The sequence below is a fragment of the Thrips palmi genome, unplaced genomic scaffold (assembly GCF_012932325.1).
Source record: "Thrips palmi isolate BJ-2018 unplaced genomic scaffold, TpBJ-2018v1 HiC_scaffold_10, whole genome shotgun sequence".
NCBI lineage: Eukaryota > Metazoa > Arthropoda > Insecta > Thysanoptera > Thripidae > Thrips > Thrips palmi.
Window position 1 is genome coordinate 20,737,385 of NW_023144621.1, and position 26,805 is coordinate 20,764,189.

The 26,805-nt window shown below is 54.5% G+C and overlaps 5 protein-coding genes across 8 annotated transcripts in view; 3 read left to right on the plus strand and 2 right to left on the minus strand.

The window, feature by feature from the left end:
• The window catches only part of LOC117647492 (dedicator of cytokinesis protein 3), a 39,161-nt gene extending 35,070 nt beyond the window's left edge, over positions 1–4,091 (minus strand). The window contains exon 1 of one of the 2 annotated variants that reach the window (XM_034389257.1): positions 3,897–4,091. In XM_034389257.1, coding sequence (XP_034245148.1) covers positions 3,897–3,933 — 37 coding nt within the window. In that variant the 5' untranslated portion in view covers positions 3,934–4,091. The remainder of the gene's footprint in view (positions 1–3,896) is intronic. The other variant, XM_034389251.1, reaches the window with a different exon arrangement.
• An 894-nt stretch (positions 4,092–4,985) lies between these two features.
• On the plus strand, positions 4,986–15,077 carry LOC117648770 (fatty-acid amide hydrolase 2-A-like). 3 transcript variants are annotated; one of them, XM_034391364.1, is made up of 8 exons: positions 4,986–5,309; positions 11,250–11,449; positions 11,555–11,762; positions 12,410–12,633; positions 12,721–12,832; positions 13,343–13,500; positions 13,944–14,540; positions 14,666–15,077. In XM_034391364.1, the coding sequence occupies exons 1-8, from the start codon at positions 5,045–5,047 to the stop codon at positions 14,762–14,764; spliced, it is 1,863 nt and encodes a 620-aa protein (XP_034247255.1). In that variant the 5' UTR covers positions 4,986–5,044; the 3' UTR covers positions 14,765–15,077. The 3 variants fall into 3 exon arrangements, with proteins under 3 accessions (XP_034247255.1, XP_034247257.1, XP_034247256.1); XM_034391366.1 differs by lacking the exon at positions 4,986–5,309 and adding an exon at positions 7,376–7,741 and having other exon boundaries at positions 11,253–11,449; XM_034391365.1 differs by lacking the exon at positions 4,986–5,309 and adding an exon at positions 7,378–7,741.
• Positions 15,078–15,501: 424 nt separating this feature from the next.
• Positions 15,502–18,378, plus strand: LOC117648822 (tRNA (guanine-N(7)-)-methyltransferase non-catalytic subunit wdr4). The gene is made up of 2 exons (XM_034391369.1): positions 15,502–15,661; positions 16,979–18,378. Exon 2 carries the CDS (start codon positions 17,068–17,070, stop codon positions 18,238–18,240), a length of 1,173 nt encoding a protein of 390 aa, XP_034247260.1. The 5' UTR covers positions 15,502–15,661; positions 16,979–17,067; the 3' UTR covers positions 18,241–18,378.
• A 5-nt stretch (positions 18,379–18,383) lies between these two features.
• LOC117648806 (ubiquitin-associated protein 1) lies at positions 18,384–22,537 on the minus strand. The gene is made up of 6 exons (XM_034391368.1): positions 22,353–22,537; positions 22,037–22,101; positions 21,759–21,877; positions 20,562–21,668; positions 20,306–20,482; positions 18,384–20,214 (listed from the first exon to the last, which is right to left on the minus strand). The coding sequence occupies exons 2-6, from the start codon at positions 22,062–22,064 to the stop codon at positions 19,987–19,989; spliced, it is 1,659 nt and encodes a 552-aa protein (XP_034247259.1). The 5' UTR covers positions 22,065–22,101; positions 22,353–22,537; the 3' UTR covers positions 18,384–19,986.
• Positions 22,538–24,209: 1,672 nt separating this feature from the next.
• LOC117649771 (sodium channel protein Nach-like) lies at positions 24,210–26,805 on the plus strand. Its single transcript, XM_034392820.1, has 8 exons — positions 24,210–24,633; positions 24,701–24,849; positions 24,937–25,107; positions 25,185–25,263; positions 25,370–25,510; positions 25,696–25,846; positions 26,192–26,437; positions 26,535–26,805. The coding sequence occupies exons 1-8, from the start codon at positions 24,376–24,378 to the stop codon at positions 26,672–26,674; spliced, it is 1,335 nt and encodes a 444-aa protein (XP_034248711.1). The 5' UTR covers positions 24,210–24,375; the 3' UTR covers positions 26,675–26,805.

Consider the following 26,805-nt stretch of genomic DNA (forward strand, 5'->3'; position numbering starts at 1 on the left):
GCACTCCCGTGCACTGTACGTCGGGAACTAGAGCCTTGCTGACCGGCGTGCCGGCGTGGAGCTGATGCCTAGCCTCGTCTACGACTGTCTACGACACTGCAGGAAACGGCCAGACCGAGCCCCATTTCTGCCGTGGGATTGTGTCGCCGTCGTCCAGGCCGTCCAGGCGCGCGCTCCACCATGCTCCGCGGCAGGCTTCGTCGCTCTGTCTCGCTCGCACTCATGGGGTGCCCCGTCGGGGTGCGAGAGAGACAGAGCGACGAAACGCTGTGCGGAATTGGTTGGTCTCTCAGGAACGCGGGTTCGGCGCCGCGGCGCTTCCCCCTCTAAAAAGTTCCGCCGACTTTTTCATCCCTGCCGGCGCGGCGCCGCCGTCCTAAAGGCGAAGGGCTCAGAGGAAACAATCGATTCGGCACGGCGGGGCGCCGCCGCGAGGCTAGGCCGCTAGCCACGCCGGGCCGGGGGCGCCGGGGGCAACGCCATGGGACCGCGACGCCGGCCGGCCCGCACCTACCCGCGCCCTTGCACCCTGTGGCGTCGGCGTCGTGGCGTCCCGCCCACCCCCGCCAGTCTGCCAGTGCCGGTCCCACCCACGCGTGGTCCACCCCCCTCCCCGCCAAGGTAATCTCTCAACGAGCAGCCCCCGACGCCACGCGCCTCGCGGCCTCGCGGCCTCGCCGAGGGGAGGGCGGCATGGCGGCATGGCGGCACGGCGTCGCAGCGCGGCGCGCGAGAACCACGACGTCGTCGGGCGTGTAGCGACTCGCGGTGCCCTAGCGGTGCCCTGCGGTGCCTGATAGCGCCACTGGTGCCGGTGGGGCGTGGTCGGCGTGGTCCTCCGTGACAATGTGACGCGGACGTGACGCGGACGTGACGCGGACGTGACGCGGACGTGACGTCCCTCCCTTCCCTTCCGGCCGATCAAGAAGCGTCGTCGGCCACGCACTACGCACCGCCACGCTGCAGGCTGTTTCCGAAAGTCGTTTTCGTCGCTCTGTCTCTCTCGCACTCACAGGGAGTACCGTAGAGGTGCAAGAGAGACAGAGCGACGAAAATGACTCCCGGAATGAGCCTGCTGGGCTTCTACGCGCTCGCGGGGCTCGCGGGGCTCGTGGAGCAAGAGAGTGGCCGTGGTGGAACGCAGAGCGACGCAGAGCGACGAGGAGAAAGGCCGAGAGGGCGGCCGCCATTTCGAATAAGAACAAAACGCGTTCGTTCGTTCGGACGGCCGCGGCTCAATTTACCGACCCAGACTGCAGGGACTGCAGGGACTACCCAGACGGGCCGGCGCAATTGCAGCGCGCCGTCCGCGCCGTCCGCGCCGTCGCCGCGGCAGTCCGATTCCAAACCGTCTCTCTCGCACCCCTAAGAGCGTCCTGTCTCCGTTCGGCATCAGACTGCAGGTCATCCACGACTGTAGTGCTGCCGGCCTGCCCGGCGACGCACAGCGACGCGGGGCGCGGCGGGGCGGACGGCAAGGATCCGCGATTGGGAGGACCGGCAGGCGGAAGTGGTAATTAGCACCCCCCGCCGGCAAACGCGGCAACACGGCGCTGGAGCGGCTGCAGCGGCTGGAGGCGCTACGCTGGAAGTCGCTGGAACGCCGACCGCCGACCCATCAACGACAACGACGAGCCGGTAAGGAAAGAGGAACACCTCACTCTCTTGTTTACCAGCAAATCCACCCTGAAGGATTTAGGTACAAGGGCGGGCAAGGCTGGGCAAGGCTGGGCAAGGCTGGGCAAGCATTCGAGGCACCAAGGGCAGCACAGGGCAGCGACCCAAGGCCGGCCACTTCCCCCGCCCCCCCCCACTTCCCCCGCCACGCCACGCCACGCTGCGCCACGCCCCGTCCTGCCAGCTAATCGGCGAGGCTTTCGGCTTTCCCACCACCACCCCGCCCGCCCCGCTGACGTCACGCGTCGCCAAATTCCGACCGATACAAAAGAAAACTAAGTTGCCCACGTGTCCTGTGCTGCCCTTATCCCGGAAGCCCGGGGGAGAGAAGTCCACGTCTCGGCGGGCTTGCCTGCTTGGCTTGCTGCTTGGCCTGCTCGCCGCGCCCACTACGCTCGCTACGCGCCGTGCCCCATTCTAGCGATGTGAACTCGCTGTTAGAGCGTGGGAAGGCCACCCGGGCCTCCCGGGCCGGGCCGCACCGGCTAGAGTCCTCGAGCAGCAGCGGCGTCGTGCTGCATGACGCACTTGTAGAGGGGCGGCGGCCGTCCCCGGTAGTCCCGAGCGAACGGCCCGAACGCCGATAGCGCCCCTCGACTTGATGGGGCACTTCGCCTCGCTGAGGAATGCGCGCGGGGCGGCAAGGCTGGGCGTGTTGAGTGCTGAAAGCACGGAAAGCGGGGCGGGGGAGGCAGGCACCAACCCTTCATTACTGGAGTTCCTTCATTGTTCTCAAGGAGCCCTGCCCCCAGGCCATGCCCTCCGCCCCGCTCCGCCACGCCCCGCCCCGCCCCGCCAGGCCATGCCCCTCGTCCTGCAGCAACCCCGCCCGTCTGTGTGCACGCCGATGACAATGGCCCCGTGCCCACCGCCAGCAAGCAAGCCAGCAAGCCAGCGGTGTCCCGTTACACACTCCAGGATCAAAGTCCAATTCGATAAAAAGCGGCGAAAAAAAGATCACTCGTAGGGCCTGACTAGAGAGCCGGGGGAGGGGAGCCTCTCCACTCTGTACCCTTGATGCACCCTCGCCCCGCGTCCAGTGTCAGTGGAGCGTCAAGTGTTTGGCTTCCTCCGGCCGGCCCGGTCCGGCCTATCGCCAGTGTATCGCGACGCATCGCCTTCCCTCACCTACTAAGATAAGGCAGGGCGCGTCCGAAAGCGTATCAAACTGCCTCAGCCTCAGCTGCTTCAGCCACCACTGCACCACAAAAGACAGAGAGAGGGCGTTTTTCGGACACAGCTCTTTGCTAGAAGACTCCTCCCCACTAAGTCAGGGTCTGCAGTCAAGCTAACACAAGTCTCATTTGCAGAAAAGTATTCCCTGTCACTTCTCTCCTCTTTTTCCACATGAAAGAGAGAAATCATTAAGGAAAGTATCCAATACATAAGAAATATCTTATATGAATGTGGCTGATAATATAACGGCACAATGCTACAGCAAAAATTAATTCCGATTTGACAGTTGGAAAGAACAGTAAGGCCACTGTCACATGTCACAAAATAAACAAAAGGTAAAATAAGGCTGGACTGTATGAGAACTTTTCCAGCTGTTGCACATACAGAACGACACTGAAAAACTAAAGAACATGCAATATTCCTCAGTCACGTGTTACAACAAACAAACTGGCAAAAGCAAGAAATTTACAAGTGCTCTTTCTAACAGTAGCATAAAATAAACAGCTGTTCCATTGAAGTGATACATTGCCACCAGCATCATTCACTGCACACTTCCTAACCCAATTCACACAATTTCAAATGGTTCCCTGCAAGCAAAAATCATGACTATCTTACAAAAGGAGTTAAAACGTCAAAATTTTAAGAACACAGATAGTAAAAGTTAGGTTATGTGAATTTGTTTATTAATGTGACCGGCAACACGATCGTCAACACGAAAGTTCTGTAATTGTCGTCTACAGGCGTCATTCTTTGAATATCGGCTCGAAAATATTTGACAATTAATTTGAGATGTCACACACCAAAACAAAACCAACCACTGTTTTTTGAAAGTTCGCCTTTCGCAGGGAGGAATTTTTCAAAAATACCATCAAGTGCCGGCTCATTCAGCCGCAGAAACAAGGAATGGTTGGGGAAAGTTGTTCATTTATTTTACCAGCGAGCAGAGAGAAAAATAAAATGAAACATACTGCCCTGGCGAGTACAGACGACATTTGCAAAGGCCAAATGTTTTGACAATTGTAAGCGTCAAAGAAACCACTTACCAACTCCATATTTCTTCGTTTTCGTTGTAGCCCACATGTTGAGAGACACAATATCACTTTCACCACAGATAATTAACCATTCATTCTTAAAATGAAGGCCTTAATCACCATTTTGGCAGTTCAGTACACACAATCACAACAGTACATGCCAGTAATGTCAGGATACCACTACCAACACTGAACAACGTAAGCTTCACTTTCGATCTCTGGCCGGGGCTTGTACGAGGCTAGGAGCGACTTGGATGAGAACTTCAGCAGGGCGTTGGGCGTTTCGGGACGGAGATCGGCTTCCCGCCGCTAGAGGGCAGCACGGGACACGCGCCGTCGCTACTCCTGCTCCGAGTTCCCTGCTCCTGTGTTCGCAGGTTCTTGGACTCGCCTTTCGCGGACCGCGATGAGTCAAAGCGTGCATTTTCCTCATTGCTTTTTCCTCAACCGTGTACGCGCACGCATGGAGACAAGCTACTGCAATACCTAAGAATCTAGGAGCCGTATAAGGCAGCAGGCAGCAGAGACGCTGGCGACGTTTGCGTGCGCGTTCTGTCTCGGTTGCAGTCTTTTCGTAAGCATGGACCCGTCGCGTCGCCGGCGGCCTGTTTCTCGTCCCGACGAGTCTGCAGGCCACTGCAGGCCGAATCCGAGCCGGACCGGAGGTCTCTCTCGCACCCGCGGGGCGTGCCGTATGGGAGCGAGAGAGTCTGACCGACGGCCTGCTGCCGCGCAATGTCGGGGAATGCCCCCCACCCCGCCCCGTTCAACCCGTCTCATCTGGAAACTCGCTTTGCCTCGCCTCGCCTCGCGTTCGTCCAGCTCGCCTCTCGCATCTCGCATCGCGGCGGCGGTGGTGGCGGCGGCGGGGTAGCGCCCGAAAGAGGCCCGCTGGCAGTGTCGCGGCTCCGGGCCCCACGTGGGTGCGAGTGAGCGGGCACCTCGTGCAACAGGTACTCGGTGGCCTTGCTGGCGACGCAGCCGACTTGCCCCTTCGGGTAGAGGGGGAAGCACCAGCAGGACGCGCCGGGCAGTCAGTCGGCCGGCCCCCGGCTCGGCTCGGCTCAGGGGCAGGTCGGCATTGTAGTGGCTTCGGCTTTCGTGGAGGTGGCGGTGCTGCCGGTGCAGCGGTGCGCGGTGCGGTGCTCCACGCCGACGGCATGCTGGTGTCCGCGCCGGTGGTTTTAGCCGGCGCCATCCATAGTGCGTCCGGAACGGGCGGATCGGGCGGCCCGGCCGTCCAAATGGCCGAAGATCCCGAAGAGAGAAGCTCCCTGCTCGGCGCCGCGCCGCCGGCCGCCGGTGAGAATCTTCCGGGGACAGTGGCCGCGGACTGCCCCCCGCCGCCCCGAGCCCCGCCGCGGCCGCGGACGCCACCGCCCCGAACGACGGCTGAGTCCGCGGGACCGGAGCAGCAGTGTTCTGGTAAGAGCATTGGACGGTGACGTCTTCCCGCTTCGCTTCGCTGCGGTCGAGCGCGTCGAGCGTCGAGCGAGCGGAGCGCCCCGATCCAGTTTTGCTCTGCGAAAGAAGGGGACGCCCAGGGGAGGGGGAGGGAGGGGGCGCCTCCGGCCCGGTGCGTCTGTGTCTTCGCGGCCCCACGCGCGGCGGACTGGCCGGCAACGGACCGCGGTGGCAGCGGCAGCAGCGGCCCTGCCGTGCCGGGAAGGGCGCCAAAGACTGGCGAGCCAACGTTCGGTAATCTGGCGTGCCCTACTTCACCGGGCAGCGCGAGATTGATAAGCCGCGGAAATAGAGCAAGTTCATGAAGCGGTGAAGTTCACGTCCACGACGACGCGTGCTTTTAGACTGATTCCGAGAGTCGTCTTCGTCCCTCTGTCCCTCTCGCACCTAGAGGGCACGCCTATGAGTGCGAGAGAGACAGAGCGACGAAAACGACTCTCGGAACCAGACCACTGGCTATCGCTTACCACTCTGCCGTGCTCCGCCCCCCTGTCATCGGGGAGCAATCGCCCTGGTTCCGGCGCCGGTTCAATGCCCGGTCATCCCTTGCCCCCATACAACGCACCTTTCGCGACCTTTAGCGCCTGCGAGGTAGGCCACCTCCCCGTCCCGCAACACTCTGGCGCGGACACGGTGGCCTACCCTGCCCCTGCCGTCTGCACAGGGGCCAGGTAGGCCACCGTCTCCGCACCGGCGCATCGCAGGCTGGCCCACTGGCCTACCTCACAGGCGCTAAACGTCAAGTTGAAGCCACAAGTAAGAGATGCTCTTGGAGAAGGGCCCTGCGAGGAAAACAGTAATAGGAAAACAGTGAAAGGAAAACATTATGGGGGAAATACTGCGTGGAAAACATTGTGGAAAACGTGGAATCGCTCTGCAGATTGATGCCGAGCGGAATGTTTCACTCTCGCAGGGCGACACCGCCCCTTTTTGTGGCCATAACGTTGTGGCCACAAAATCTTTGTGTAATCGTGTGGGTTATTGGCAGCTGCCCCCTCCTACATGGACTTCTAGAAGGTTCATAGTTGAAAGGATGCTTATCCTGCTGAAGGAGGGATCTCTGCGCCTTTAATCAATTCCAGGAACTCACGCTGCACGCACGTGAGTCGCTGCCTGGATTCGGATCGAAAGAGAACCTGTCCGGACGAAACAAAAGTAATACGGAAGACTTCACGCAACAAAACCAAGAGCACCACCACGTGGCGATACGCGGATTTTTCCTTCAACTTTCTTTTCTTTTGATAGATATACAGACAATTCTCTCGCGGTTCGTGAGATCTTCGGTTGTCGCAGTGCGTCACAACACAAACTCGCGTACTCGGTTTGTCGAGGACCGATAAGAACAAAGTGGGGTAATTAATGGGGACGGATGGCCTACTGGATCCGAGATTCGAGCGATTGGAAGCGAAGCGTTGGGGCTTGGGCTGCAGTCTGGACTGTCCTGGTTAGCGCGTTCGCGCGTCTATTGATAGTGCCGTCACGGTCACGGCGGCCACGGCCACGCCGCGGTGAGTCTAGTGCGCCTCCAAGTGTCACCTTCCTCTCCCCGCCCCTCCCACGCCCCGCCCCGCCCCTCCCCGGCCGGCCGGCCGCACTGGCGGCATGCACACTGCACTCCCTATCAGTCGGAGGAGGCCCTCGAGTCCATGAGGTTGTCCGAGCGGCGCGTCGTCGCCTCGTTCAATTTACGCCTCTAGCGTCGCCGGCCGTTGGTGCGCGAGTCGCGTCGCGTCGCGTCACGCCGCGGGTAGTGGCCGCGAGGTGGCCCGGCGAGGTATTCTTCCGTACCGCTTCCTCCGAAGCCGGCCGCCAAAAACGACCAAGAGAAAGAATAGGCAGTGGGGACGTCATCGACGTGCGTGGGGCGGCCAGTGCTGCCGCGCTGCCGCGCTGTCCAGGCCCAGGGCGTGCTGGCCGTGCCTGGGCCGTGCCTGGGCCGTGCCTGGGCCGTGCCCTGTCGGACCTGTCCGTGACGTCTCTCGCCACTCAGCGCCACTCGGAGCCCCGCAGCCCCGCAGCCCCGCGTGCCAATCGCGACGGCGACGACCGCAGTCCCGCAGTGCGGCATTCAGGTGCTCGTCGTTCGCGGAGCAGCGCGCGCAGTCCAGCGGAGCCTCGCGGAGCGACTCCTTGAGCAACCCGAGCGCGCCGAACACGCTGGAGCCGGCCAGCCAGTCCAGCGCCTCGCCCTCGGCGCGCACAGTGCCGCTTGCCAGTGCCCCGCGACCAGCCGCGCTTGTCTAGCTCGTCTAGTGCCCCGCCGACTTCGGACGTCGACCGACGTCGACCCATCGCGATGTGGGGAGGAGAGTCCCTGTCGTGGGTCGCGGCGCTGCTGACGGGCGCCGCGCTGCGCAAGGGCAAGGAGAGCCTCAACGAAGCCCCCTACCGAGGTACGTCGGACTCGCAGGAAAGTGTACGAATGTTAATTGGAATCCATGCAGGCGAGTGGGCGTGAGACTTCTGCGTTCCCTTTGAAAAAACATTTCTCGTCGGCCGTCAGCCATGGTTGAGTAAGGTCCGTGACAAAGTTTCTGTGCCCACGGCCAGCCCAGAGGGTATCCATACTGCTGGCCGTGTAGCCGTGTGCACAGAAATGTTTCCATGGATTAGAGTTAAAATAACCATAATGTGCTGAATGTGAAATGGGGATTCAGGAATGACACATTAGTTGAAACGACTAACGGTTTTCTCGGTACCGTGAGAGTTCGCAGCACTCGCCGGCATTTATGATCAGCTCAGACACAGAAATGAATAGCACACTCCAATAACGGCGAGGGCTTATCATAAAATTCTACTTTTACACTTTTATGATTTGCCAGTGCTTTGCTAATGGTGGGTCGAGACGATGCTGCTGCGCCGATTGTGCCGATCCGCTGATAGGAAAACAATCTGCAAGGCCCGCTGAAGCGCGCTGAAGGGGAAGCAGCGGCTGTCGTGTTTGGGTCCAAAGGTAGCAAGGCGCCGGGCCGGGCCGGGCGTGCGCCGCCACCGTGAACGGGCATGCCGGCAACCGGGAAGAATGTTTCAAGTTTGTGGAGTTTGGTTTCAGCCACGAGAGGCGGGGCGGGGCGGGGCGGGGCGGGGCGGGGCGGGAGGGTTAGGCTTCGCTGCCGGAGCCGGACGACGGTGGACGAACCGGGCGGACACGAACGCGTACCCGCCAAACGACCCCGGCAGCGCGGCAGCTCGTCGCGCGCCCGGCCCGGCCTTTCGCAGTGTATCGGTTGGACCAGTTTTGGAACCGAGTGACATCATCGAGCATGTCAGGGTGGAGGGAAGTGAAGTAACGCACTTTGCCTATTTCCAGGCGGCGTCCTGTGTCCTGCACGCCAATGGTGTCCGAAGGGACTGGCGTCGGGGCGCAAACGCGCTTGAATGGCGCCTTTGTCGAGGCCGGCGCTGTACACGCGTTACACATGCCTGCATCGCGGCCCGCACCTCATTTGCATCCCACACTGTACACTAATTGGGAATGTTGACGGCCGCGTCAGTGCCGGGTCCTGCATTCGGGTTTGAGTCTGGCTGCATTGGGGAAAGGGAGAGGGGGGTATGCACTTGGCGCGCGAAGTTTATCTGACTGAAGCCGGAGGACGGACGCCGCGCCGCCGTCTGACTTTTATCACTGGTATCACGACTGTCTGACAGCCGAACCGAGCTGGGCCTGCCGTCTGATTCCGAACACTGCTTTCGTCGCTCTGTCTCTCTCGCACTCATGGGGTGGTCCGTAGGGGTGCGAGAGAGACAGAGCGACGAAGCAGTGTTCGGAATCAGACGGCAGCCTCGGACAGCCTCAACTCGGCAGGCCGTCCAGTGCAGCGCCAGTGTGCCAGACGGGGGCGCTGTCGCGCTGTCGCGCTGTCTTGTCTTGGCACGGCTAACGATCGAACCAATTCACACGCCAGCGGAGACGCTCTGGCCAGCAGAGAGCCACGGCCGGCACTCGCTGTACAGCGTCGTGCCAGAGGAAGATGGCCCGGCCTGGCCCGGCCCAGGAGGCCCACAGCACCCACAGTCAATCAGAGCCAAGGCGAAGCCAAGGCGAAGCCAAGGCCTGCTGGTGACGCCGGGGCACGCCGGGGACTCTCTGAGTCGGGGCGTCGGAGAGCCGCGGCCAGTGCAGGAGACGGAAGGACCCCGAGGGCCTAGTGTGTACCCGACGCTCCCGACGCAGCAGACTCGCTCTGTCTCCCTCGCACTCGAGGAACGCGGTGGGTCGAGCGGTGGGACGTCCCGAGAGAGACAGAGTGACGACAGCGAAGTGCTGAATCAGTCGCCAGGCAAATCACAATCGAAGAGCCGCACAGGAACGGCCCAAAAAAGTAGACACGTTTATTGTATGGCGGAACAGCCTTGGGGGGCCGGCCCCGGGCCACGCGAACTACCGCCTTAAATCGGGACTATCAAGACCAAAAGATTGACGTGCGATCAAGTAACAGGTTTTTGCTTATTTTGCCTCTTTTCATTCCCTGATCTTCCAGGAATGTTATATTTTTTTTTGCTCCGCCCCTTCCTTCTTGCCAGTGGAAATTTCCTTTTTTCCACAAGTACGACCGTAGTTGAAAACGTGTGTGCGATTTGGGCAAAAGTGTGTTTGACCTGATTACCATAATCTTCGTTCGGTTGGAGTTGGTCTTTGCGCCGGGCGCCCTGCAGCGCGGCTGACGCTGCCTGCAGACCGTTTCCGAGAGTCATTTCCGTTGCTCTGTCTCTCTCGCACCGACAGGGAACGCGCCACGAGTGCGATAGAGAGAGGGCGACGAAAACGACTCTCGGAATCAGTCTGCTGGCACGGCTTGATGGCTTGCGCTGCCGGGCCGCGCGACCTTTGTGCCCGCGGTCTCCTGGGACGTCGGGGCGTTGGGACGTCGGGGCGTAGGCGTGGACGAACGGGGAGCCTCGCACGAGGGAAGCCTCCAGTAATCATCCTTGATTGGCCGTCAGCCCGCGGCCGGCCCGGCCCGACCCGGCCCGGCCGGCCAGCCCAGCTAGCGACAGGAGAAAAAGGATAAGGAGATAATGTAGCTAGACTGGGGACCGCCGGGGACCGGCCACGCGGAACTTTGGCGTGACGCGTGCAGAGTCGGATTCCCTGGCCTGCGCGCTGCGCGGGTCTGCGTCTCCTACGCTACGCTACTGTACACTACACTCGCAGGGACACCGAAGCGCCGCAGCGAGCGCCGCAGCGAGCGCCCCAGCGCCGGCCCTGCGTGGCGGCGCACAGTGGGCCAGAGGACCGCACTGAAAATCCAAGTGTGGGACAGGCATGCACTAGATAACGTGGGACAAACTGTCCCACGCTTGTAAGCGTGGGACAAAATGTCCCACGTTTGCAAGCGTGGGGCAAACCGTGTTACACGTTATTTAGTGCATGCCTGTCCCACACTTGGATTTTCAGTGCGTTCCAACGCCTCCAGGCCGCCTCCAGGCGGCAAAAATTCTAGACGCGACCGAACGAGTGACCCCGACCCCACCAATGGATTGCTCTCCGAGCGAGGAATCCATTGGTGGGGTCACACGTCTGATTCGAGTACTGTTTAGCAACTCTGGAGCATCTGGAGCTCAAAACACGTCTAGAATTTTGGCCGCCTGCACCGGTCTTCTGGCCCACTGTGCGGCGGGCCGCCGACATTGGGCGGCCCATGGCTGCCCATGGCCCAACGTTTAGCTTTGCTGTTTGTACACACTCCTTGCCTGCTTTGTTCGAGTGTTGTTGGTTGTGACGCCGACACGTCGACACCTCCAGGGCCTTTCGGGCAGTTTCAGCCTCCTCTCGGAAGCCACCGCAAAATGCCCGAGATGGGTCCAAAGCGCGAAACTGCCTGGTGGCCGCAAAGTGTCTGGCCACGATGAGGTGCGGATGCGAGTACTGGTGGCTGATTCCCTGTCTGCACGCTGCAGCAGGCACGAGGAACACGTTCACGGCGCGGTGGCAGCGATGGCTGGTGCGCGGCTTTGTGGCGCTGGTCGGCGTCCTGGTGGTGCGGCCCTTCACCTACCTCACGTACTTGGCGACGCCCCGCAAGCGGCTGCCGCCCATCGACAACCCCATCCTCACGATGCAGGCCCAGGACATCGCCAGGGCCGTGCGCACCCGGAAGGTAAGGACGGCGACACGACCAAGGACACGACGCCCACGACGGCGAGGGCGAGGGCGAGGGACCGTTTCCAACTTGAGGGATCCTGACGTTGGCGGCTTGTTCCAGCTCCGCGCCGAGGACGTGGTGACGGCGTTCGTGGACAGGATAAACGCCGTGAACCCCGTGGTGAACGCCGTGGTGGACCAGCGCTTCACCGACGCGCTGCGCGACGCCAAGGACATCGACGCTAGGCTGGACGCCGGGGATGAGAGTCTCAAGGACCTGCCGCTGCTCGGCGTGCCCATCACCGTCAAGGAGTCCATCGCCGTCAAAGGTACGTGCCGCCACGTGGTCTCGCCAAGGCCGCCAGGCCGCCAAGGCCGCGCGACAGATAACCGCGCGACCACCAGCGAACGGGCCGGGGCGGGCCGGCCGGGGTTCGATCGCCCCAGCCCATTTCCAACCCATTTCCGACACCATCGTGTTTACGTGTCGCTTTGCGTGCCCTTGACACGGCCTATCATCAGTCGGCGAACTGCATCGCCATGGCATCGCGAGCGCCACAGCGGCTTCAGCGTCTTTTGAATTGATTGTCGGTGAACTGGCGGGACACTACACTGCGTTACCAGGCCCCCGGCCCCGGCGCAAAGTGCGCCAGAAGACCGGTGGAGGCTGCCAGCCAAAACTCCAGGCGCGTTTTTTGACCTCCAGAGGACTCGAACCGAGCGTGTGACCCCACCAATGAATTCCTCGTTCGGAGAGCAATCCATTGGTTGGGTCACGCGCTATTTTCGAGCCCTATTTAGCGAATCTGGATCTCAAAACGCGTCCGGTATTTCAACCGCCTCCACCGGTCTTCTGGCCCACTGTGCGGCGCCTTGGGCAGGCAGTGCCGCCGACGGGGCTGTCCAGCGGGACTGCCGACCCTCCGCGGGGCCCTGACCGCTCTGACCGTCGTGTTTTGGCCGCGCGGCCGCGCAGGCATGTCCTTCAGGGGCGGCATGCCTTGCCGGGAGGGCGAGGAGCGGTGCGCGGACGCCGACGCCGAGACCGTCGCCAGGCTGCGCGCCGCGGGGGCAGTGCCACTGTGCGTCACCAACACGCCCGAGGCGTGCCTGTGGTGGGAGTCCTTCAACGACTACACCGGCAGCACCCGCAACCCCTACGACTCCAGGCTCACGGCGGGCGGCTCTTCCGGTGGCGAGGTACGTCGTCGTGGGTGCCACTGTGCGTCACACAGTCAGGCCCTGCCGCGCTCGAGAGACCCGTGACGAGCCTGCTTCTGCTTGCAGGGCGCGCTGCTCGGCTCCGCGGCCTCCGTGTTGGGCGTCGGCTCGGACGTCGCTGGGTCCTGCCGGCTGCCTGCCTACTTCTGCTGCGTCGCCGGCCACAAGCCGACTCCAGGTAAGCTCACTGTGCAGTGACCCCGTGACCCCTGTTGCACTGTGCATGCCAAGTGCGTGGGCTGTGGGCTGTGGGCTCTGGCCCTGGGCAGCCCGGGCAGCCCGGGGTGTCCAGACGCCAAGGTCGGAGGCCAGGCCGAGGCCCAGACAGCCAGACAGGCACGCCGACGTGCGGCCCGGCCATTTCGCACGTGGGGAACGCCACGCCGTGATCCCAGGCATTTCTCTGTTAGCGCGACGTCGCTAATTTGATTACCAAACAAAGCGCGCCACGCCCTGCAGGCTGCTTCCGAGCGGCGTGTCGTCGCCCTGTCTCTCTCGCGGCCCTACGTCGCGGCCGGAGCGAGCGAAGCGTGCGAGAGAGACAGAGCGACGAAAGCCCAGTTCGGAATCGGCTTGCCGGCCCCGCTGGTCGTCATCGCCATAACGCGGTGCGCGGTGCGCGGTGCGCGGACTCGTCATGACATTGCGTAAGCACTAGTAACAACGACTCGCTCTGCACTCCCTGCAGGTGTGGTGCCCTGGCTCGGCCACGCCCCGGAGTGCGACGACCCCAAGTGGCCCGACTTCTTCACGCAGGCGCCCATGGCCCGGTACGTCGCTGACCTGCCTCTCGCCCTCAAGGTGCTCGCCGGCGACAAGGCGGCCGAACTGCGGCTCGACGAGAAGGTGAGAATATTCATATTCGCATTCTTAACAATGCTGCGGGAATCTAATACATTGAGGTATCCTTCGCGACAGTTTTGGTCTCAAATCAATCTCACACATATTTATCAGAACTCTTTAGCATGTATACTACTGTTCAGATAAATGTGTAGTATTCTTGGCTTTTGGAACGTCAGTAGGGATTCACATTCTCTGTGGGCCTACGCAAAATTAGCCAGTGGTTGCCACCTCCGCGAGAGGGCCGTCCCTTGGACATGTCCATCGCGCGCTCACGCTAAACGTTTAGAATTCACGGCCGCAGCTTGATTCCCGACAGTGCCTGCCACTACGCCCCCGTGAGCGAGAGAGGCAGGGCGACGAGGGCATTGTTCGGAATCAAGCTGCAACGGCGCAGCGGCCTGCTTGGGTAGTGCCGAGTCCTGAACCCTGTCTGTCCTGTCCTCCAGGTGGACCTCAAGTCCGTGCGCGTGCTCTACATCGAGTCGGAGCCGCCGACGTCCGTGTCGGACGCCGTGACCGGCGAGGTGCGCGCGTGCATGACGCGCGCCGTGCAGCACCTCCGCGCGCAGGGCCTGGACGTGCAGCCCCTCAAGCTGGCGGGGCTGGAGGACGCGTTCTTCTCGGGCGCGCTGCTGATGCTGCAGCTTCGCCGCGTGCGCACGGTGCACTTCGACCCGCAGCGGCCCGATTCGCTGCACCTGGCCTGGTCCGAACTGTTCCGCTTCCTCACCTGCCGCTCCAAGTGCACGCTGCACTCCGTGGTGGCCGGCGTGCTGTTCTACTTGGCGCGCTTCACGCCGCAGAGCGTGCTGCGGAAGGCGGACGCGCACCGCACGCTGCTGCTGGCCCGCCTGCAGGCCGCGCTGGGCCAGGACGCCGTGCTGCTGTACCCCAGCATGCCCGCGCCCGCGCACCGCATCGGCCTGTTCTGGCGGCGCCTGCTCAACACGTCCTACTTCATGATCTTCAACCTGCTCGGCATGCCCGTGACGCAGGTGCCGTTCGGGCTCGGGACGACGTCGGGGCTCCCCGTCGGACTCCAGGTCGGTACGCGGTCTGCAAGCCGGATGGGTTGCCTGCCTTCAGGCGCTGGGGATGAATGGGGGTGGCTCCCGCGAGTTACCTGCTGATTTCTAATCCTATCGGTTCGGTTCCTCTTCCTTGACAGGTGGCAGCCAACAGGTACCAGGACAGACTGTCGCTCAGCGTGGCCAGGGAGCTCGAGACAGCGTTCGGGGGATGGGTACCGCCTCACTGCAAAGCGTGAAAGCTTGGATGGATGCATACTGTTCCTGAAGTAGCAGGAAAACTACCTGACTGGTGAACAATGTGATACTGCAGCAGAATATGAGTATGTCTCTGTGGAGCAAAAGATTGTCTCGGAGTGGTCAGTGACCAGTCTCCTCGGGACGAGGAGGCTCGGGAGCCCCTTGTGGGAGTCCCGAGCTGTATTGTAAATCTGTAAATAAGCAAGTGACTGTAAATATAAAGTAAACCTAACTGCGATGCAAATAGTGTAAGTCTTTGATTTATTAATTGTTAAATACAGAATAAATGATCAGTTCTGAAACCGCCCCCGACGTTGGCTCATCTTTTACCCGATTGCCCCATGGCGACAAGGTTTGAGAGTTTTGAGAGTCTGTTCGTATTGGGTATTGGTGACAACATCGACTTTACCGACGCATTTAACACTTACATGCAGATGAGACTCTGTTTTCGGCGCATTCGCCCTACACTGAAGTAATGGAGGATTTCAATTGCCTCCCAACACAAGGGAGGACCAGCCGGGGAAAGCCCCCGCACAATGTTTGCCACTTTGACTCGTTTTGAAGTCTTATAATGCAGAAAGGGAAATTTAAATGGAGCATACACATCTGAATCGGATCGGATATTTCAAGAGGACCTAAACAATTCCTCCATCAAGGTCTACAATAAAATGTCGGTAATTTCAATGTCCAAAAAATTTAAGTCTCATGTAACCATTAGCATGATTGAACTAAGAAGATTGATTCCTAAAAAAGCGCTAGCTTTCGAATTCGATTCGAACAGCGCAAGCGCAGCGCTCCTAACAGAAGTCACGAAGAGCGGGGCTTCTGATTGGCTAGCGGTCGTGGTGCGAATAAGGCAGCTTCAGCTATTGGCAGTGCTCGCGCAGCAGCCGCCACAACAACTACGAGTGGATACGCGCAGGAAGATGCCGCGGCACCGCCGATCGGAGCGCCCCCAGCGGCAGTGGTGGGGACTGGTCCGGGGCACCGTGAGACTGTGGCGCCCCTGGCGGACGAGACGGGAAGAATGGTGCTTTCAGATTCACGCGAAATTTCAAACTGGCGCGGGGAAGGGAACCGCTTGAAAAAGGAGGGAACTAATTAAGTTGGCAGAACAAAGGAAGTACATAAGTTACAAATGTTAGGGAAAAGCGCACGATTATCGGTCATTTCTGTTTTGTCTGTCAACCTGTGAAGATGTACTCAAAGGAAGCATGTTCACTATGAGTAACAACACTGGCTGCCTTAGACTACTTTGATCATTTCTCTTTAAAAAATTTTCTTGTCTGGTCTCAGGTAACAACGCGCAGAGAGAGAGAATTCTATAATACTTTAAGGGGGAACCCTGGTGAAACTTTCAAGTAGGCTTTAAAATAATCCCAGAAAGTTGAAACTTTGCTTACTTATTAGGTTCATTGAGTTCCCAAAACAAAATTCAATCCAAAATGTTGAACGTTCTCTGAGAAAAGTAGCTTTTTAGTGTTTTTTAGAGCGTTGGGGAAAAATCTTCCTGCGTCTTTCATTAAAACGCAAAGTCTTGAAAATTTTTTTGGCTTATCCTAAAGATGTATAGGAGATATTTTAGTGACGAATTTTTCAATTTTAACTTCTGTCCTAAAATATGAATTTTCAAATTTTAACATTAAAAAAAAAAGTGAATTTTTTGCCCTTTTTTCAAACTTTTAGGTGTTTGTAAAAAAAGGAGGGCTGATATCAAGATTCCGTCACTAAAATTTGTCGACAAGTCATCAATGAATAGAGTCCATGCAAGACGACTCATGTAGGTGTCAACCAGGAACGCAGGAAATCTTTCTACGACAAAATTTTTTGTTGACTGAGCAAAAGCTGTGAAGTTGAGCGTATAAGCCAACGACAACTGATCTCAATGTTAATTCTTTCCAAATAATGAAGGAACTACCCACATAGTTTAAAGGTGTTCAACCTGTTGAATCTGAAACCTTCTATGCACATTTTTATCCATGAACTTTAAAAATACTATTTTTGGCAGTTTTGGCCATTTTTTCACCAGCCCCCCCCCCCCTTAATGTCCGCACAAATGTTTTTTCCACTTTTTCCGGTCGGACCCACCCACTTAGTCCTTCGTCCGCCAGGGGCGCTACAGTCTCACGGTGCCCCGCGCCAGTCCCCACCACTGCCGCTGGGGGCGCTCCGATCGGCGGTGCCGCGGCATCTTCCTGCGCGTATCCACTCGTCAACAACTGGAGTTCCTTAACCTGATATTGAAACGTGCTGCTTCCTCATAATTCCTGTTGAAATCAACTGCCCTTTGAGCGATACAACTATGTCTTTCATCGATATCAGTGAAGGACGTATTGCTGTTTCGAGTGGATCCAAGTCACTTGTATTTCAAGAGGGTTCTGATGGACCTATCGTTCTGGAACTGCCGTCGGTGAGACCGGAGTTGAAGGAGAACAAACCAACAAAACCGGTTGCTGTAGCTGATGAATCAAAGAACGTTGTGTTAGGCCTTCGATTTTCTCCATGTGGGAAGTGGTTTGCAGTTTATTCCTCGGCTAAGCAACTGGTTCTTTGGGAAACTGCTAGCTGGACCCTGGCAAGTGAACGCTACATGCCCAAGACTGCGACCAGTTTGAAGTTCACCCCTGACAGTCAAGATGTCATTATTGTCGATAAGGCTGGAGATGCTGTTCAGTTCTCTTTGAAAGATTTGCTCAAAGAAGGTGAAGTTATCTTGGGTCATCTATCAATGCTTTTGGATGTTGTCCTAACTCCAGACGGCAAGAAAATTATAACTTGTGATCGGGATGAAAAGATAAGGATATCTCATTATCCAAATGCTTATAATATCATATCCTACTGTTTGGGTCACAAGGAGTTTGTATCATCACTGAATCTTTTGCCCCATAAACCATCTGTTCTTTTGTCTGCTTCGGGAGATAGTACTATAAGACTATGGGATTTTCTAAGTGGACAGGCACTTGCATCATATGACTGTTCTTTGGATGTCTCCAAACAATTGTCAGTGAATGGAACATCCTTAACTCAAGTGGAAAATGACCTATCCAGTTCTGTTATTGTGCACAAAGTATGTTCTTCTAAAATTAATGACAATAGCTCTCTGGTTTGTGTTCTATTCTATGGTTACAATGGTCTTCTTGTATACAGAATCATTGACAATAATTTTGAACTTATTCAAGCTGTACTTGTAGAGGAAACAGTTTTGGATTTTTGCTTTAGAATCAATGGTGAGCTGGTCATCAGATTGGCCAATAATGTTTTACAGAGCCTTTTGTATAAATGTACTGCTACAAACATAACTTTCTCATCAAGTTCTGAGAAACCCACAAAGTTTGTTACCAAGATTAATGAAATTTTAGAAAAGGACAAGGATCAATTTGTAACCTCTAGCAATGTACCACAATTATTGAAACGCAAATTCGACAATGTTAAAGAATACTATCAGCAGAAAAAGGCACGTTTAGGAGAACAGTGACCAACTTCATATCTTTGTCTGTATGTGTGTGTCATAGGGAAACGTTCTAAGAGTAAGAAGAATGTTGCAACAAAATAATTTTGTATTATATATTATGCAATGTACAATATATTCATAAAAATAAATAATTTAACTATACATCAGTACTTACAATAATTATTCCCATTTAAGCTGCTTACAAAATATAAATATTACAAATACAGACTTCACTTAAATGATGACAGAAACAGAAGTTCTTACTCAGAAACACTTGCTTGATGTATAAACTTGAAAAAGTGGAAAAAAGAAATTAAAAAATTCCAAGCCTTGATTTACAAGTACTTGCAACTTGATTCAATTTGGTTTGAATGAAACTTTGCTAGAGCTGCCGAGTAGGAAAGAATGTCAAATGAAACCAGCAACAAATTTATGCTAGGTCTGGTGCTGGAAATGATTGGATAAGGAAATCTACATTAAAATGGTTCAAGCAACCAAACAAATAAATCTGGCATTGAGGATAGAGATTAAAAAAAAAAAAAAAGCTTTGGTACAATGGTATGAGACAATTACTGTACAGGCAATTTGCACTTCAGTGCAAATTCTCATTATGAAAGAGTAATGACAACTTCAACATAAGCTGCTGCATAAAATATAACAAGGGTTTGTCTATATAAGCTATGACTACCATAAGACTATGCAGACTTGCATTCTTACCAATTGACTATATACTGGCATGGTCAAGAAGAAGAATGGACACAAATTAAGCAGTAAATGCTGTCTTATGACCTTCAATGAAAAGGATCCCTTTGAGCATTATTTGATACCCAGTGGCAAAATGAGGCATCACAGTTCCAAGATATTAAAAAAAAAGAAAAAAAGATACTATTCTGAAAGTGCAGTTCCCTTTTTTGAAACACCCCTTGCAATAAGAACTGGAAGAAGCTTATTTTGGTTCAATAGCATGACAAACCAGTGGAATATAGAAATAATAATAAAACCAAGTACATAAGCCCATGAGAGGGAGGAAACAAAGGTTTACAACAATGATGATCGTCTCAACTTCAGTAACCGGCAGAAGAATTTTGAACAACATTCTTCAAAGATTTTTCCCTCTGTGCTAATAATAACCCTTGGCTAACAAAGATTTTAACAAACGCTTAAAACTACCTGTGATATCACAAACAAGCAAATACATAAAAACCACAGTACACATTGTGATTCATGTCCAACTTGCAGGAAAATGTAGCAGTCTTTTCAAGTGTACTAATGGTCTTTTACACAAACTTTTGTTAACAATTAACTTTTTACAGAAAAGACAGTGGCAAAATGAGAAATTGAAATTTAACATTCTACAAAATGAATGATGTAAATGTGCACTCACATTTCTAATCATAAATCACAAAGCAAGATGTGCGAACCAATCTCAGAGGCAAAACTACAAAAAGCATGAATATCGCATTACAGTAAATCTTTCACACTTAATATAAAGAGACAAACATTTTGAGTTCTCATCTAGCTAGATCAGTAAAACTCTTGCACACAGTGAAACAAGGATAAGTTACAGCTTCAGTTTAAAATATACCAAAATAAAAATAAAAAAAAAAAATTAAAAAAAAAGAAGAAAGAAGATTTTTTATAACTTAAGCCTTAATGAATGACTATTAAGCTAAATCACAAAATAATGTAATATATGAACTGAAACGAGTGAATATCTGTGGCAGTTTGAAGAAGAAACAAAGCATGGGAATGCAAAGTGAAGCAAGAACTTTAAGATATGAGGAATTCGAGAGCCTGGTCTCTATCACAATTAAATTTTACAAGCGCTTCAGATACACGGTCCGCCGGGAAGCCAAGATCCAAGAGCTGGGATTCTACTTGAAGATATTTGTTGGTGGCCTCCAGATCTTGATTGTGCATGGAAAGAGCATGTTCAGCACGACCTTCTTGGTAGCCAGCATCCAGCAGAGTCTCAAGGGAAAGAAGAAACTCTACAATCTACAAATAAATATTCCAATATCAGTAAAACAAATGGGATGGTGTAATGGATTATAATATCTCAGAATATATGGGGATAGCAAATGTATACCTTTTTGTCATTTGTGCCTAAGTTTTGGCATGCTCTTGCAACTCGAGCTCTCGGAAAGCCCATCTCTGCTATCTTACGAACTAGAAATTGGCTTTCTGATTGAAGAGACTCAAATGGGTCTGGTTCCATGGGTGAAGATGGTGACTGCACTGATGAACTATTTTCAGGTGTAGATTCCTGAAACAGATATGTAAATATTTATTTTTAATGCTTGAGGGGTAAAACACAATCTAAAGTAAGGAAAAAAAATACTCACTTCAGATGGCTTCTGTTGATACCTTGATGCCCTTGATTTCATAAGGTCACTCAATTGCTGAGCCACATGACTAACTGATGCCTCTGTTCCCTCATCAGGTGATCTCTCTTCTGAATGATCGATTGAAGATGACAATAACTTAAAGGATTCTACATTTGACAACACAGTCCTCTTTTCACTGGCCATTGCAGCACTAAAGGAAGGTTGTCTTGGAGGCTGATAGCCCGCAGATGACCAGGCATTGGATCCGTAGTAGCTTGCCAACTGATGTTGCGGATCTTGATGGGCATAGGAGAACGAAACATCACTTGGTTGAGGCATACGCTCTCTTTCAGCAAAATTGTAGGCTGCTGCCTGACTATGTTGGTTGAGATGCGGTATCACAGGATGAGGGTGGTAACTTTGCATACTATTGTAATCATAATTTGACGTAAATCCATTGACATGGGGTTGATAGTGCATGCCATGCTTTGCATCATTTAGAATATTATTACTGCCAGGAACATTATAAGATTGTTCCATTGATGTCCCATGACAGTTCACAGTCTGATGGTGAGCTTTTCCATAAGGCTCCTCTGATGGTGTGGTATTAAGATAGTAGTCTTGGGTCTGAGAAGTTGTAGAAGGCTGTAGCACTTGTGCAAGCTCCTCTAGGTCATTTATTGTCTTCAACTCCATATTGTCAAAAGGACTCGAGGTGTCAGCTTCAAAGTCTGATAAGTTAAAGGCACTAATTGGCTTGTTGTTATTCATTTGTGAAGTAACAACTTGATGCTTGATGGGGATAGGTCTCAAAATAGGATTAACTTCATTAATGACTGGGGTGCAACTTGATGGTACGGAGGGCTGCACTTTGACAGGATGTTGAAGCACAATGGGGGCTGGGGCAGCAGACTGCAGTTCAGGTGGCTGGCTCTTCAGCGGAGATCCCTCATCAGTTGATAATTCGTGCATTGTTTTCTCAATTTCCTGCATAGTTTCTCTCATTTTGCTACGTTCAGCATCTTCTTCAGCCAGGCGTTGCTTTCGCATCTCTTTCTCTGCAGACCTTGAGGAGCGCCATTGTTCTATTTTGTCCAGCACATCATGTTCAAGCTGGAAATCATACTGTAAACAAGACAATAAACAAGCTGCATCTTTCAAATACTTTAAAAAAATTTCAAACAATCAAAAAACTATAAGATATGCGGCACTTACGTCGGGACACACAGGTGGTTGAAGAAGACGATTTTGAAATCCCACTGGCAATACTATTTTCCGAGGAGGTTTATACTTCTCACTAATTTTGACTGGGATTCCATCCATGTATGAGAACACTGAAATGAGAGTAGCTTTAGATCTCTGCACAACTTTACTTCATAGGTGTCACATGATTTGACGACAAGTGACAATTAAGCATCAACAGACACCATCAACATAGAAAAATGATTCAAACAACCAAGTCTGGTTTTTCTACAGTACGAAATATAACTTACCATGTTTTTCGCCGTCTTTGTCTGACATTTTGATGCTGTTTTAGTCAAGCATTCTCAGCACAGTCCTGTAACAAACCAATGAAATGATGACTCAGCTTACAGAAAATGGGTCGAGAACATAAAACGAGTCAGCAGCAGCTGAGTTTACAAGGAATACAGCAATGCTATATATAAATTGGTGTCATATGCTGACTAACTTTAAAGTAAGGACAACTTGACCACATTAATAGTCCTCGTAGTCCAGCCTCGTAGTACACTAAGGTTATGACACCGTCAACAGGGAACGTGATATAAGCGATACCGATAAGAAACTTACAGTCACCCGTTATTTTCCAACAAATCATGAGACTCGGGGTTATTATCATTTCTTCTACTCGGTAGAATTATGAAAGGAAACTATGTCACAACAAATACCAGCACAACAATTCTTTGATGTTGATATGCTCATTCCCTATGAGCGATTCATTGCGATTGGCTGCGGTGCGCCATCTCTCGGCCAGCGGTAGAATCTCTCGCGGCAGAACGGAACGCCGCGTGAAGAACAAGAACAACATAAAGCCGGAAATATCTTTTTCTTCACTCGTTTCAATCACGGACCATTCTGCTCCGTGGTTTCAAGCATGTTTCAAGTATCAGAATTGACTGTACACGAGGAAAGATAGATACCCCTAGTGACCCTGTTTGGGTCAGATACCATCTTGTTTTCCTGGTTTAGAAACGTGGTTTTACTTAGTGACGGATTAATTTATATTCTTTTAAATTTGAAGAAATTGGTGGAATTCTCGTTTTGAAGTGCCTATCCGTCCATGCGTCCCGAGGCGCCAGCAGGCTAGTCTGTCTCTTTCGCGCTCATGGGGCCTTCCGTAGGCACCCTTGGGTGCGAGTGAGACGGAGAGACGCATCTAGCTCTGCTTATTTTCGAATGTTTGCTCCCGCCACCAATTCTCGCCGATTCGGTCGGAAAGTGGGTTCCCCCCCACCACTTCCCCACCGTTCCCCGCATGTCCCCTCTCGTCTGGGGGCCAACAAACCCCTCGTCTGGGGGCCAACAAGCGGGGAACGGTGGGGAAGTGGTGGGGAGTACCCGCTTTCCGACCGAATTACCTCCACCCTGGCTGTTGACACGTGACAACATCTCCACATCAATACAGTGTACCCTAGCACCACCACTTTTCTGCTTGCGTCGCAATCACGACAGCAGCGTTTTCGGTTGTTAGTGTTATTTTTCTCGAGGGGGGGGGGGGTGTCCTCGTTTGACGCCTTTGTGTTGTACTTCTCCCTCGACCGAAAGTCCAGAAAGCCTCTGCGACTCTGCCACACTGCCACAGCCACGATGCGCGCCGCCGTGGTGGACGGGTCGTGGCTGCAGGACGTGTGGAGGATCAAGGTGCCCGAGCCCGTGGCCGTGGCCGTGGCCGTGGCCGTGGCCGGGGTCGAGGCGAACGAGCTGGGGCTGCAGCCCACGGCGACAGAGACGGAGGCCACCCGGCAGAGGGTGAGTGAGTGAGTGTGTCAGTGCCAGAGCGCCTGCGAACCGCGGGGTAGGCAACGCCGCGACTCTCGTGTGCGGCGGGCCAGGCCGGGGGTGCAGCTCCATTACCATTACCATTAAGGGCTAGACCACACACGATCGTATGCCATTTCGGGCCCGACACATGCCGGCCTGCACTGCAAAACGAGACATGCCCGTCCTTGCTAAGGTGACACTTTATCCCGGCGGGGACGAGCCTCAAGCGACTGGTGCAGGGACTGAGTTACCGGCGGTTTGTTGCGACCGTGTCGCGCAGTGCTCGCGCCTGGACCGCGTGCGCGGCGTGCGCGCGGTGCTCGACGACTACAGCCACACCAGCACGCTGCACGGCGTGGCGCTCGTCGGCAACAAGTCGCGCAGCAAGTGCGAGCGGTGAGTCCACAAATCGGAAAGTCGGCTTCGTCATTTGTAGAGTGATTGACGCTGTTTGGTCCGTGGAAGGTGCTTGTGGGCCGCGGCCGTGGTGGTGTCCGCCGCGCTGCTCGTCTTCGCGTGCCGCGTGCAGTTCCTGATATTCGCCACCGCGCCCAGCATCACGCGCCTGGAGCAGAACAACCTGCCCACATACTCCATCGCCTTCCCCGCCGTCACCGTCTGCCAGCCCACCCGCGTCAAGCTGGAGGAACTCGTCCGCGTCATCGACGTGTGCGTCTCGTGGTCCAAAAGGGCTCTGTCTCTCTCGCACCCACACGGCTCTAGGCGCGTCCTCAGAGTGCGAGGGAGACAAGGGCCCCACCGCGGCTGGAGCTTGTCGTGGTGACTTGGGGGTCCCTGGCGCGCGCTGGCGCGTCGTCCTGCCTGCAGGTACATGAAGAGCTTGAGGGCGCTGCGGGAGCCCCAGCCCGGCCTCGAGGACACGCCGAAGCACGACAACCAGACCGGGCGGACCGGCAGCCGGGCCGGCAAAGAGGGCAAAGAAGAGATTCCCCAGCTGCTGGTCGGCATCATCGAGACCCTGGCCAACTACCACTTCCCGCGCTTCCGCCTCATGAAGAACGGCCTGAGCCTCATCGGCGACCAGCTGAGGTACCTGGACGGGATAGACATCGCCCAGATCATGATGAAGGTAACAGCAGACTGAGAGTCGTTACCTCGATGGGGTCAAATAATCTCGAGGGCACCGATTCCTACAGACGCGGCTCAGTTGCAAAGACTTGCTGGTCCGCTGTTACTGGAAGGGGATTGCCTTCAAGTGCTGCGAGCAGTTTCAGCTTCAGCGCACCGAGATGGGGTACTGCATGTCCTTCAACTCCAGGACCTCGACCGGCCCCAAGATTCTCTGGTAATCTTTCTACGTAATTTATTTGACGCTGCTCCCTCTGTTGCGACCGAGGACCGAGATTCAGAACTTGTGACGTTCATCTTGCAGTTCGGAGAAAAACTGCCACCACGTGTGGTCCACGGGGCCCGGTACCGGGCTCGTCATGGTGTTCAACGACCTGACCAAAGTAATGGAACAGCGGCCGCTGACGCGGGCCTATACCAGGCGAATGAAACATCGCGTCCTTGCGGGACGGCTGTGGCGCAAGTCTACGCTAGAGTAAGTACTGGCTTCTTTCGAGTTAAAAGTTAGAAGAGATGAAATAAAAGGCAACCAACCGGCCCTATGGTTTGCAGCAACAACGCCAGGTCCGTGTGGGACAGTGAAGAAGTGTTCATGGACATCCGCTCATGGCTGGAGAGAGACTACATCCAGGTTAGCAGGAACATGATGTGATTGAGCGTGAGATTTAAAAAGGTGTCGACATCGCTTTCATCTTTTCAATCGTTTCGTTTTCATTTCCTCCTCGCGCGCTGAGCAGGTGATGGTCCATGACCGCACCAAGTTCCCCGCCGTGGAACAGGCCGTCGCCTTCTCGACCGAAGTCAAGACCGACTTCTCCATGGCTGTCGCTTACTCGATCACGGAAGCGGCGGACGACTTGAAGCAATTGCCATTCAAGGTTGGATGCCTCGCCGTCCTTTAGTGAGGAGAGCGATTCAAGCAATACTCCATTCAATCATTCCTGTTATATTTTTGAGGGGGAATTTAAGAACATTGACCACGGCACTGTACACAATGAATTTTACTGGCCCCATATAACCATGTCATATCCTCATCATGAAGCTTTGTGTTTTCTCGGTCCAGGATCGTAATTGTCTATTTTCCAACGAGGCGAAGCTAGAGACGGCACTACAGTACTCGCAGCCCGAGTGCATCACTGAGTGCAGAATGCAGCACGTCGTAGACCGCTGTGGCTGCCGGCCGTACTACATGGAGATCTACGGAGAGCGTTCGGGCAAGTTGACTTTCGTCCTCACTTCCCCCTTCGCGTGGCTCTCATAGTTCGGAAATAGCTTGATAAAGACTGCAGCTCGGTGCGCCTGACAATGCCACGAGGGGAAAGGAGAAACCAGGTGAAAAGTTTGCTAGTATCGTGCACTGCAAAGGGACCCGAAGCAGACCACCATTCCGTCCCACACGCTGGTGTAGGCAGACCGCTCTCTCTCTCTCTCTCTCTCTCTCTCTCTCTCTCTCTCTCTCTCTCTCTCTCTCTCTCTCTCTCTCTCTCTCTCTCTCTCTCTCTCTCTGTACTACCTCCCATTTTGACGTGAAGTCCCGTCTGTCGACATGCTGTCGCCAGCCTCTGTTCCTCAGTGCCGCTTCTCCCAGCTGCCCTGCTTGAGCTCGCTCAACATGATCGCCATCAACTGCAGCCACTGCATCACGACGTGCCGTGTCTCTCGGTTCACCTTCACGGTCAACCCCTCCATCAGCGCCCACATCAGCGACGCAAACATCGGCACCAGCATCGACATCTCTTACGACTCGAACCGCGCCGCCGTCCTCTACAGGCACCAGCTGGCTCACTCCTTCATCGACATCTGGGGTGGGTGGACTAGGGTGGACGCCCCACCCCCTTTTCTTCCTCCCCTCGGTCTTCCCCTGGCCAGGCCAATTTCTTAAAATAGCTTGTTTGCTTTCAGTGACAATTGGAAGTTTGGCGAGCCTTTTCCTAGGCTGTTCTATTCTGAGCATCCTTGATATTCTTCATTTGGTGCTGCGAGTGGTTCGTGTAGCGCTTAGGTCCGATTTCAAACCAGTTTTCAACACAATAGACCACTGAGTGCACTTTCTGTTCACCATATGAGATGAAATCCAAAGGTTCTGGTCTCCAAGATTCTCTGATGCACCCCTTTGTACTTACAGCAGGGTTTACAATGAGTAAATATAGTCAGGGAATGTGAAAGGCTTAAA